Raw genomic sequence first — 12,838 nt, forward strand, 5'->3', positions numbered from 1 at the left:
CAACCATTATTCTCTGATTTAAATGAATAACCGTCTCGCATCAAACAAGATCCAGATATAATGTTCATGCTCAACGCTGGCACCAAATAACAATTATTTAGGTCTAAAACTAATCCCGAAGGTAGATGTAGAGGTAGCGTGCCGACCGCGATCACATCGACTTGGAACCATTTTCCACGTGCATCGTCACCTCGTCCTTTGCCAGTGTTCGCTTAATCCGTAGTCCCTGTTTCGAGTTGCAAATATTAGCAACAGAACCAGTATCAAATACCCAGATGCTACTGCGAGCTCTAGTAAGGTACACATCAATAACATGTATGTCACATATACCTTTGTTCACCTTACCATCCTTCTTATCCGCCAAATACTTGGGGCAGTTCCGCTTCCAGTGTCCAGTCTGCTTGCAGTAGAAGCACTCAGTTTCAGGCTTAGGTCTAGATTTGGGTTTCTTCTCCTGGGCATCAACTTGTTTGCTGTTCTTCTTGAAGTTCCCCTTCTTCTTCCCTTTGCCCTTTTTCTTGAAACTGGCGGTCTTATTGACCATCAACACTTGATGCTCCTTCTTGATTTCTACCTCCGCAGCCTTTAGCATTGCGAAGAGCTCGGGAATCGTCTTATCCATCCCTTGCATGTTATAGTTCATCACGAAGCTCTTGTAGCTTGGTGGCAGTGATTGAAGAACTCTGTCAATGACACTATCAACAGGAAGATTAACTCCCACTTGAGTCAAGTGATTATGATACCCAGACATTTTGTGTATATGTTCACTGACAGAACTATTCTCCTCCATCTTGCAGCTATAGAACTTATTGGAGACTTCATATCTCTCACACTACAACAAAAACAGCCAGTAGACACGCGCAATTTCATACCTAGCGACGCGTTATTTCATCTCTAGCCAACTATAGAGCCGTTTTAGTAAAGCGTCCTTGGAGCGTCTCCCCACGGACCGTCTCAAACAGATAGACACGCTTGCCAAGCGTGTCTTACATGAAATGAGACGCTTTCTTGGGACGTTCAACATCGTGTCTACATGTAGACACGTTGTCTTAGGCATGCTCAAAAATCGTGTCTACATGTAGAGACGTTAGGTTAGGCATGCTCATATTACGTCTCTACTCATAGACACGTTTCATTCGCCTCTTATACCCCTCTCTAAATATCCATAAGAATATTTATACTAATGGAATATTTTACTTCAAATATTATTTGATTAATTTCAATTTTGTTTCATTGTTTCAATGCAATTATTTTTATGTCATGGTTGCACATGCAAATTGGTCAAATAATATTGTGATATGAAGGCATCATTCCACTTCATAGATTGCATTTGCAAACATTGGCAACCTTGGTAACAACATCCAATGCATTTAGCACGAACAATGTCTCCACTAAAAGTACGTGGAGTTCACAGCTGAATAATATCAAACATTCATATGAAACATGCAATGTTGAAAATAAATAAGAAAAGATCCTATAGACTGGAACTATTTTTCTCTATGAAGCTAAAATCTATACATATCCAGAATATTTGTTCATTCAAAGATAGATTCATCAACTGCTCCTGACTCATCCAGTGCACCCCCTTTTCAAATCCTCAACTAACTAGCCACTCCTAGCTCCTTTAATGCACTCACTTTTCAACTCCTCACTGCCCTGAAAAGGAGAATGAAAACCATTTACATGAACATATGTTTGTAGAGAACTGCAAGATAAGAGATTCTTTGATGAAATTATAAGAAATGTATCATACCAATGCTTTGTGGTTGTGCTGGAGGAGTTGGCTTAACTATTTTTACCTAAAAACCAAAAAGATTCTGGATAAATAACATATCACACATGTGCAGATTGGAGCATACACAATGCTTGAATGAAAACATACTTACATGTGAGCAAGGCCAAGCAATAATAGAACCCATAGCATCCCTTACTGTTTGGAATTTTTCATATGGTCTAACTAGTTTCTCATCTCCTAGATATGTACAGCCGCGAACAAGAACTGCAACGTATTGCACTCCAAGCATGTTTCTTCCAACCACATGTTTTCTCTTTACTCACTAAAGTTCCTTTGACCACGAGTTTGTCTTTGTTTCTCGAGTTCATTGAATACAACACAACTTCAACTTTATCCAATTTTTTAAGAAATGAAACATTTGTTATTGATGAACTTGAGAATATTTTATTTTAGACAAATAAGAACAATTTCACAAATAATTAGACCAACTATCTATTATACAATCATTGTCATTTAGATATGTAGCCTATATGTACCTGCTTAGTGACTTGGTGATGACCACATGGCTTGGTTGCATTGCTATTTTGAGCATGATCATTCTGCAATTAAATAGGAATACGCATGAAGGGAGACACATGATCAACTACAATCAAGAATGATAGTTTTGAAGAGTTCCGATACATGCACCGAGGAGCCTTATTCTACGCGTACTTTTGGTCTGCACATTTCACTATCAAATTAGATTAAGGTCCTATTACAAAATTATCTATTGTGAAAACTAAGCATGAATTCAGTATGCAAACAAATGAAGTTGACGTCATGTAAATCTATACACTTAAAACAGAATTCACCTAATATTCAACGCCAGGTGTTCCTCAACATCTATGCAGGGTTTCCACCAAAAAGAACATGTATGAAAGATTGGTATTTTATTAGTACTCATGTATTATTTCAGAAGTGATTAATTAGTTTATTTGAATAGGAGATCCGTTGGAGCAACAATGATATGTGTGTGACTAACTTTTGGTTCCATTGGGCCAAATCATGTTACTCTTGTATGCAATACAATTTTTAATACTTGGTTAAATCTGACTTATGATCTGCTAGTAGTGTCACGATGGTATTTGAAACGAGCTTATCAAAATGGGATTGGTATTTCATAATAATGTCATTTACCTTGCACTTAAATACAAAATTAGACAACCTTTTGTACAATCATTGTCATTTACATATGTAGCATATGTTTACCTGGTTAGCGACTTGAAGTCGTAAACTTGGTTCAGGACCGCCTTGCTGCACGAGAAGATTATTTTCAGCATGGGCATTCTGCAATTTAATAGGAGAAGGTGTCATCGGCATCATTGATAAAAAGCTGGATAAATACTGGCAGGTTATAGGTTAATATTACTAGGACGGTATATACGAACCCAATCAGGTTATAGTTTCTAATTAAAGGTTAATATTTCACAAAGTTTTAACTTGATGATAAGATAGCTTTCCAATATTTGACTAGTATAAGGGTTCAATCAATAACAAAATTACTGGCAGGAAATAATTGATAACTGAGTGCCGGTTAGTTGGCACACCTTAGTGATCACATGTTCATGTGGTAAAGGCGCACTGCCACAACCCTCTTTTGATTTGGTTTGCTGCAGCTCCTATTAAAGCAATAGTTGTAAGACATTAGAATGGACCTGCATTAAATAGTACATGAAAAGCCCATTACATTACCTGCATAGTAGTTCGTGGCTCCTGCACATCAAGACTTGCAAATTATCTTGATTTGGCTAGTGGATTCATGAGATCTTCCTGGTACTATATTATCAATCTCTGGAGGACCTTGCAGATTTTCTTCACCAAGCTGCACATGTTCTGGATCATGAATTGTAAGGTCCAAGTCCCATAGTCGTCTTGGTATCCTTGCCATTGTTAATCTGCCAAAGTAACAGAAACTATAGATCTCAACCAAAAGTTTAGTGCGGCATGGCATGTATAGAGAGAAAATGCCTCATTCTATAGCAATTCACATGATCGAAATGACCGTCATCAAGTAGCTAGTATGAAACTAGTTTCATATGTTTGATTGTCTTCTTCTCGCAACTTATGAATCCAACGATGACTTTACTCATGTCCCATTTTCAAGTCTTGCTAATAGAATTGATTAGAAGTGGTATAGAATACTAAGTGTGCATGCAACCTGTGATGGATTAGATGTGGCTGACATACACCATTATTTTGGCTGATGGAGGAAAGCTTAGAAGTGGGCCAGCTGTGTAAAATTGGACTCCCATTCAAAAAGATAATACTACTAGTACTACACAAATAACAAGATGGACTCATCGTGTGCGTGTATAACATACATACACAAATGATATGACCATTATGTACTAACTAACTAAAGGCCATAGTGGAGCGGCACCATCATGTCCTTGAAGTTGGTAGTGGTTGGGGCAGATTAACAGTGCAAGTGGTCAGGCAAAGTGGCTGCAAATACACAGGGATTACCTTATCTGAGGAGCAACTTAAGTACTCCCAAAGCAAGGTGAAATAATTTGGCTTAGATGTAACTTCATCATTACTACACATGGGAATTCATGATGTTCGGTTGATTAAAATTTTCTTATATATTAGTCATAATTTTTATAAGTTTAGTAATCTTAATGAGCAAAAATTTGAAGAATTGATTATGCCCATGAATTGGACATGATGCCCACATTTGTCTACATAGACTAAATAATCTTCTACATTCATTATACCGGCATATAACAGTTGGGATTAAATCTATGATAAGACTGGCTGACACATAATTATTTTAGCAAAAAAACATGCAAGCAGCAAATCAAATATCAAGCATGCAATGAGATTTAATTCTGCCTAGAAGTTACGCTAATGCAAACCAGCACAGGAAGAATATGAAAGAAACAGTCACCAGTTTAGTGATTTCACTAGTACAGATTACACAAAAGCAACTGCTCACCCAAACAGTTTGCAAAAAAACAATTGGGATGTGACTCTTCCCAAATGGTTCTGCCAACAAAGCTTTTGGATATTTTGTGCTACTAGTCACTATGCGTGATGTGGCTTAATGTGGATTAATAGTTACTCTGCTCTTACCATGGAGCAGAGCTCCTGCAGTTTGCACAACCGGACAGCAAACCTCCCTTTCAGCATTTTCCCAAAACTGGTTCGCCCTCTAGGTGTGAGTCTTCTCTATCAGTTGCTCTATGAACTCCACCGCCGGACGGATCGGTTGTTATTAACATGGATGCTGCACTGTTCTCGAGCTCACGAAGGATGGGGATCAGCGTCGCGATACGGAACCACAACGGAGAATGCTTGTTGGCCTGTAACAAGCAGTCTGAAGTGATCATGACGCCTGAACTTGCTGAGGCATTGGTGCTGCCTTTAGGGATCGATCTAGAGTAGGGATGGTGATTGCTGACATTAAATCGTTGGCAGCAAGTTTTCAAGCTTGCTCTTTTATTCCTGTAAAACGTTTGACGAATGTACCAGCAGATAAACTAGCTTGTAGCTGTGAGCATCCTCCTAGTCAGATCTATCGTGGTGTAATCCCTGAACTTATTAGGAATACTCTATGTACTGATCTTGCTATCTGAATAAAGTGATGTTACTCTAAAAAATCAGAGAGCAAACCTTTACACCGATTAAGCCACACGAAATCAAATTATGCCTTGAGTTTGAGGATCAAAGAATTTCAGTAATTTCTGGACCAAGACCTGAGAGAGTACATCACAATGGTAGGAACAATACGAACCTGGGGCGCAACTACCCTAGGCAGGATGGCTGCTGTACCAACGTGCTTGCTCTGCTTAATATACCTGTAAGCTGAAGACGAAATTGCTCGTTGCAGAAGACTTCCTCCGACCTTCTCGCCCAATCGCCGCCGTTGGCCCCAATGCACACGCCGGCCGGTCTCTGTCCCCCAACCTCCACGGCCTCCAATCGCCCGCCCGCCCGCCGAGTATCCGTCAGACCGCCATCCAAACCAATGGATCTCTGTTCATCTGATTGAGGTGATGCACATCAGCGGCCAGCGGGTTGGAGGGATCCCATTAGATGGATTAGGAGGTGGAAGAAGAGGAGAAGTGGAGAGATGGCGGCGTGGGTGAGGAGAAGTGGAAAGAGGGCGGCGTGGCGGAGTGATTTACGGGGATTTTTTTTCAATAATAAGAGCGCTGGCGTGCTATTTCCTAGCGGCAAATGGAAAATAGTTGTGCCAAACGCCCAAATAATTTCCTCCAACAAAAGAATTAGAGAAAAATGATTTCCTCCAAATGAAATGCGGAAAACTAAGTATGTATCATTAGAAAAAGCCTATTTATTTTTGTTATACACAAACAACCAAAAAATGGGCCAGGTCACCTCCTCTATTATTATTGTTATTAGCATATACATCGTAAAATGTTTTATCCTAAAAAAAGTAGAAATCCATCGTATTATAATGTATAATAGATTTTTCGGTCTAAGGGCATCTTCAATGTCGACCCTCAAACCGTCTGCATATGTCCGGCCTCCCTCTCCCAGAACATCCGCATCCACGGCAGCGGGCTCCCCCGGCCACAAGGAGGACCAGTAGCCGTAGCAGCGGACCCATCTTCTCGTGGAGGCCACTCTGACAGATAAATAATTCGCGCCATCAGATGGGCCCGACGCCACCATCGCGGCGCGCCTGAAGGAGGAGCCATCGTTCCCGACGCGCGTCCGCATGAAACGGGAGTCAGCATCCCCCCACGCCTCTGCCACATGAAGGATGACCCTGCATTGACAGACCATCGTCACCGCCACGTCGCCATCGTCGCACGATAAAGGAGGAGCTTCCACCCATGATCATGAATGCGTGTGGCGCATCCTCCACTACCTAGGAGGAGGTGGTTATGGTGGTGCCTCAGGCTCGAGGGCCATCGTATCCGAGGAGGGGCAGACGACGAGGCAGCAGGCTCGGTATGACCGGGGCAATGCGGCTCCCCGCTCTGCATCCGCCAAGAGCAACGTGCCGCCGGAATGTGTCCTAATGACCCGGACCTTGCTGCTGTGTGGGCATTCGACCGCTTCGTTACCACCGCTGAGAAAGCCGCCAAGTTCCGCATCCTTGACAGCAGGCTCACCAAGATCAGCGAGGAGTGATCGCCTAGCGACTGCTCCACCGATGCCGGCAGGGGAAAGGCCGCCAGCGGGGCTTCGTCAGCACTGCCGATAATGGCCAAGGCGGCCCTCATCACCGCGCAACAGGAGGTGGAGCAGCTCCTCCGCCAGCGGTAGGCAACCATCGGACAAGGCTGTTGCGGTCCTCTGGCGACCTTCCACCGCTGGAGGGACGACGACGATGACAATATGGATGATGACGGCGATGCAGAAGGACAGGGTGGCCATGCATACGAGGTGGTCGTCGGAGCAGCGGAAAGGCGTGACAGGATGGCCGCCCTGCTCGGCCGCCACCTGGCGCTTGCGGAGGAGCCGCTCCGCTTCCTCCTTCGTGGTGGTGAGCGAGTGATCGCTCAACTAGGCCTCTGCGAGGTCGGGGTCCACACGAAATTAGGTTGTTGCCTCGTCGGCCTCCTCTTAATTTTAAATCCGTTTGAAAAAAAACGATGAAGTGATCACATGGTTGTCCTTGTGTTAAAATTTCATAATCCGTCTGGATACTTATTTGGGTTCAATTTTTTGGCCAAATAGGTAGTGAATTGGTTTTCCAATTTTATTTGATTCAACCAAAATGACTGAAAATTTCCCAGAATAATAATCATATGGTTGTCGTTGCGTAAATAATTCATAATTTTATGGACACTTTGTTTTTCCGTTCAAGTTTTAGGCCAAATTTTCGGTTCTAAATTTGGCAGCTGGTACTAAAATGGTAGCAAAAAGCTGCCAAATTTGGTAATGTTGGACCCACCATTTGGATCCTAGCAAGGTAAAAGAAATCTACAATCCGAACAAAATGACTTGGTCCATGGACATAACAGAATGTTTCTGTCTAGACTGCATTGCCAGTTTGCCACTTCTGAATTCTGATAGTCAATAGTCTTAGAAAATTGCACTTGTGACATTGTGGCAACACATTTGACAATGGACAGACAAAAGCACATCAGTCTGATATAACCTAGTTTCTTACATTCAAACACACATTAATTCCATTTAGCTAAACTACGCACCTCCCAATTATGCAGTCATGTAAAAGACGAGTGTTGAAGGCATGATCTTAAAAAGAAGAATTCACAAATGTATATTAAACATTTCTCAGCCATGTAATATAATAACACCAGATAACTGTAACATGTGGGAATAATCAATAAACCAAAGGTGATACTTCACTTTCCAGAACAGAAATTCTGCAGAATCAACTTGCAATTAACAACCAAGTACACCTGGGCTGTGCCCTAAATTAGTACAAAAAATACAACCATAAACTATAATAAAACATTCTGACTTTGTGCTACTGAAACCATAACTAAAATTGTAGTTGCATGCAAAGAACCACACGAGCAAAGAGCTTCCACCATACTTCAGCCTGAACCAAAATCACAATGCTCTAATATGTTTCATCCGATGATTCTTCAGCACCCATGTCAAAAAGATCATGAGGCCTGACTTCCACTACTACATTCCATAGTTCAGCTTTTGGATCTTGAACAAAGAAAATCTGCTGCACTTGGGAGGAAAATACAAAAGGATCATCCTCTAGCTCATCCCCTGTGTGTATTTTCCCAGACTTGTTCACAAGAGTGAACCCAAACTCATCCGTTTGAATGCCAACTTCATGGTAGACATCATACCAATCACAATTAAAGAACACCACCTTGTAATCATTGTATGACAATTCAAAGATGCCACTTAATCTGCCATAATATCTAACACCATTTTCTGCAATGTTCACTACACCACTATTTTGTGTGACATGCCCTGACTCATGACTCATTGTGTGGAACCTGAAGTTGTTGATGACATAGCCACTATAGCACACCCCGTATCTGTTGGGTTTTGCAGCCAAAGCTCTTACCTTTTCTGTAATAGTTGGTCCATCGCTTTGTAAAACCTGTATGTACAATTAGTTAAATTCAGGTGCCTATATAATTCAGAGTACATGAATACGGTAAAATGTACCTTTTGTTCCAACCAGTCAGCAAAGTTGAAAAGGATATTAAGTAGACTCATTAACGAGTCAGATAAGACATCATTGAATAAGAAACAGAGAACATATGTGATGATCTACAATACAAGATTGAAACTTAAGACCAATTTAACACCCTAGTTTGGTTAAAAGCTTACTTTGACACAGCTAAGCCAAAAGTAGTAATTATTACCCCTCGGGACAGAGTGTGGCTTGCCACAAAAGTGTGGCCAAAATATACTCCTTACATGTGACTAGTAAAGTCGCAAGCCACAACTGTGTCAGCCAGCCGAACATTCACCCACCTCAGAAAGTTATGTGTGCCTAACCATAGATCTGGCAACATTTGGCTGGAAATCAAACAGTCCCCAAGTGACTGGCAGTTGTTGAAGGGTAGCCGGTCGCATATTTTTTCAAAGTTAGCAAGCAGGGCCTAAGAGAGTAATTATCAAACAGTGCATTCTAAATTTCTAATGCACATGGTCAGTTGCTGCATGTGTTTACACCTTCAGGAAAAAGAGATTTTTAGGAAACACTACCACTTGCCTCATTGGCGCATGGTAGGATACGCTGAAAAGACAACTTGGGTGAGTGGCACTTGCTGATTTCTTTATCAAAAATCCGGGAAGACTGCAGCTACTTACTTGCTTTATTGAAGTTACTCTGTTCTTCAGTGTTATAAGCATGATTCAGCTTCATACATGCTACATATATTGTTTCAGTACCGAATAGGTTGTCCACTTTACGTCCAATGCTTGATACTTTTGGACAAATGGCATGTCTCTCGGTGAGGAGCAAGGCAGCGAGCTTGCACCAGAATCCAATTAAAACATTTTAAGTGTCTCTATGTTCACCAGGACAACCAGAAAATGATCAAAAAGTCAAAGGCAAAGCTTAGTTCAGTTCAGTTCATCCTAGCATATGGGTCTGCTTCAAAAATATGGTGAAAACTACCTTTAACAGACTTCATTAAGAATATATCATCAGTATGCCTAGAAAAAAAAGCGCAAGGGAAAAACTTAGCGTCCATAAGGCTATAGCTACCTAAAAATATACTGAATCATACAAAATAAGTCTTAATTGCACCATAAATTAGAATTTAAACTCAATTCTTAATGATACAATGAAATATATAAAAACATGCCGAAAACTTCAATAAAAAGTATAAGATACAAACGAGGTACTTTCTCGAGTTGAGATTGAAGGCAGGTTGTTTGAAGCCAAAGACAGTGGTCCGATATATGGTTGTTCCAATTTGTGGAGTTGATTCAGTCCAACTGAAACACCGGGTGTTGAAACTTCTAATGAAATATATCTTCCTCTTCTATTTCTACAGAATGAAATGAAATTGATACTAAAATGCATTCCCTTCCAAATCAACAATACATTATACATATACACAGTCCCCTGCATATACGCTGATACACAATTTTTCAGTTCAAATTTAATTTCATTTTCATCATACACTGATAGGAAGAACAGAAGAGAGAGATTTCTCAGAAAATTACCCCTGTCCCAGCCTGATTGTTGTTTGTTGACAGCAAGTCCTGGGCGGCAGAGTCGGGCCGAGCAGGCGAGCAGCCCGGGATTGGCCGGAGCAAAGCGCCAGAGCCGGCGCGGCGGGCGACGGCCCCCGGCTGGAGCAGCACGTCCCTGGCGACCAGGCAAAGGGTCGGGGACGGCCGAGGAGCGCCAGAGCAGAGGGGCAGTCCTTGCGGAGGGCATTCACCGGCGGCGGACGCAGCGCACTGGCAGGACCAGTTGCAGGAGGCAGGAGATGGAATTGGTCGCTGGAGGCTGTGGAGATGGGACGGGGCGCAGGGATGGAGGAGGAGCCAGCCCGGCGGCGGCGGCATAGATGGGCGGCTCAGGACGTGGCGGCGGATAAGGTTTTTTTTTTAAGACAAAAAAAATACTTTGGTTTTATTATTTATTTGTTAACCTCTTTTATGTATCCTAATACGTCTCAAAAATCGTCTGTACCTATTTACACATGTAAAATATAATAAATGAGATATACCTTAAAAATAAGATTTGTGACGGTACTTACATGGTCTCAAAAAACGTGCCTACATATTAGATGCTTTCAGCATAGAGACGAATATAAAAGCGTCTTAGAAAAAACGTGCCTACTGACATGTTTTGTTGTAGTGTCAATCCGGGCATTTGCTTGAAATATTAACTTCAACTCCTGAAACATCTCATATGCTCCATGACGTTCAAAACTATTGGGTTTCGTAGTAATTTCAAAAAATTTCCTACGCACACGCAAGATCATGTGATGCATAGCAACGAAGGGAGAGTGTGATCTACATACCTAGTAGATCGACAACGGAAGCGTTTGGTTGATGTAGTCGTACGTCTTCACGATCCGACCGATCAAGTACCAAAACTACGGCACCTCCGAGTTCGAGCACACGTTCAGCTCGATGACGATCCCCGGACTCCGATCCAGCAAAGTGTCGGGGAAGAGTTCCGTCAGCACGACCGCGTGGTGACGATCTTGATGTACCACAGCAGCAGGGCTTCGCCTAAACTCCGCTACAGTATTATCGAGGACTATGGTGGCTGGGGCACCGCACACGGCTAAGGAATAGATCACGTGGATCAACTTATGTGTTTCTGGGGTGCCTCTACCTCAGTATATAAAGGAGCCAAGGGGGAGGGGGGCTGCCGGCCAGGAGGAGGGCGCAGGAGGAGTCCTACTCCCGGGAGGAGTAGGACTCCCCTCCAATCCTAGTTGGACTAGGATTCCCCGAGGGGGAAAGAGGGAGAGGGGGGCCGGCCACCTCTCCTAGTCCTAATAGGACTAGGGGAAGGGGGGAGGCGCGCGGCCACCTTGGGCTGCCCCTTTCTCCTTTCCACTAAAGCCCATTAAGGCCCATATGGTTCCTGGGGGGTTCCGGTAACCTCCCGGTACTCCGGTAAAATCCCGATTTCACCCGGAACACTTCCGATGTCCAAATATAGGCTTCCAATATATCAATCTTTATGTCTCGACCATTTCGAGACTCCTCGTCATGTCCGTGATCACATCCGGGACTCCGAACAACCTTCGATACATCAAAATGCATAAACTCATAATATAACTGTCATCGTAACCTTAAGCGTGCGGACCCTACGGGTTCGAGAACAATGTAGACATGACCGAGACACGTCTCCGGTCAATAACCAATAGCGGGACCTGGATGCCTATATTGGCTCCTACATATTCTACGAAGATCTTTATCGGTCAGACCGCATAACAACATACGTTGTTCCCTTTGTCATCGGTATGTTACTTACCCGAGATTCGATCGTCGGTATTCCAATACCTAGTTCAATCTCGTTACCGGCAAGTCTCTTTACTCATTCTGTAATACATCATCCCGCAACTAACTCATTTAGTTGCAATGCTTACAAGGCTTAAGTAATGTGTATTACCGAGAGGGCCCAAAGATACCTCTCCGACAATTGGAGTAACAAAACCTAATCTCGAAATACGCCAACCCAACATGTACCTTTGGAGACACCTGTAGTACTCCTTTATAATCACCCAGTTACGTTGTGACGTTTGGTAGTACCCAAAGTGTTCCTCCGGTAAACGGGAGTTGCATAATCTCATAGTTATAGGAACATGTATAAGTCATGAAGAAAGCAATAGCAACATACTAAACGATCGGGTGCTAAGCTAATGGAATGGGTCATGTCAATCAGATCATTCTCTTAATGATGTGATCCCGTTAATCAAATAACAACTCATTGTTCATAGTTAGGAAACATAACCATCTTTGATTAACGAGCTAGTCAAGTAGAGGCATACTAGTGACACTTTGTTTGTCTATGTATTCACACATGTATTATGTTTCCGGTTAATACAATTCTAGCATGAATAATAAACATTTATCATGATTATAAGGAAATAAATAATAACTTTATTATTGCCTCTAGGGCATATTTCCTTCAGTCTCCCACTTGCACTAGAGTCAATAATCTAG

At 42.3% G+C, this 12,838-nt stretch overlaps 1 protein-coding gene and 1 long non-coding RNA gene across 6 annotated transcripts; both read right to left on the reverse strand.

The window, feature by feature from the left end:
* Positions 1-1,286: 1,286 nt before the first annotated feature.
* On the reverse strand, positions 1,287-5,912 carry LOC147971891 (uncharacterized). 4 transcript variants are annotated; one of them, XR_015604893.1, is made up of 8 exons: positions 5,575-5,912; positions 4,850-5,079; positions 3,467-3,669; positions 3,322-3,393; positions 2,984-3,061; positions 2,272-2,334; positions 1,754-1,799; positions 1,287-1,656 (listed from the first exon to the last, which is right to left on the reverse strand). It is a non-coding gene; the product is annotated as an uncharacterized LOC147971891 (long non-coding RNA). The 4 variants fall into 4 exon arrangements; XR_015604892.1 differs by having other exon boundaries at positions 4,850-5,093; XR_015604890.1 differs by lacking the exon at positions 4,850-5,079.
* A 2,131-nt stretch (positions 5,913-8,043) lies between these two features.
* Positions 8,044-10,746, reverse strand: LOC125509658 (uncharacterized). 2 transcript variants are annotated; one of them, XR_007284179.2, is made up of 3 exons: positions 10,370-10,746; positions 10,046-10,191; positions 8,515-8,786 (listed from the first exon to the last, which is right to left on the reverse strand). XR_007284179.2 is itself a non-coding variant. In XM_048674673.2 (2 exons), the coding sequence occupies exons 1-2, from the start codon at positions 10,715-10,717 to the stop codon at positions 8,283-8,285; spliced, it is 852 nt and encodes a 283-aa protein (XP_048530630.1). In that variant the 5' UTR covers positions 10,718-10,746; the 3' UTR covers positions 8,044-8,282. The 2 variants fall into 2 exon arrangements, 1 of the variants encoding a protein (XP_048530630.1); XM_048674673.2 differs by lacking the exon at positions 10,046-10,191 and having other exon boundaries at positions 8,044-8,786.
* Positions 10,747-12,838: the final 2,092 nt, after the last annotated feature.

Source organism: Triticum urartu, chromosome 5A (genome assembly GCF_056163025.1).
Source record: "Triticum urartu cultivar PI428250 chromosome 5A, HENAU_Tu73, whole genome shotgun sequence".
NCBI lineage: Eukaryota > Viridiplantae > Streptophyta > Magnoliopsida > Poales > Poaceae > Triticum > Triticum urartu.

Bases quoted from the DNA above. Each gene is read 5' to 3' on its own strand.
- LOC125509658 (XM_048674673.2), bottom strand. From the start codon at position 10,717: ATGCCGCCGCCGCCGGGCTGGCTCCTCCTCCATCCCTGCGCCCCGTCC. The intron at 8,787-10,369 runs GTAATTTTCTGA...TTGTACATACAG, and splicing joins ACAATCAGGCTGGGACAGGG to GTTTTACAAAGCGATGGACC.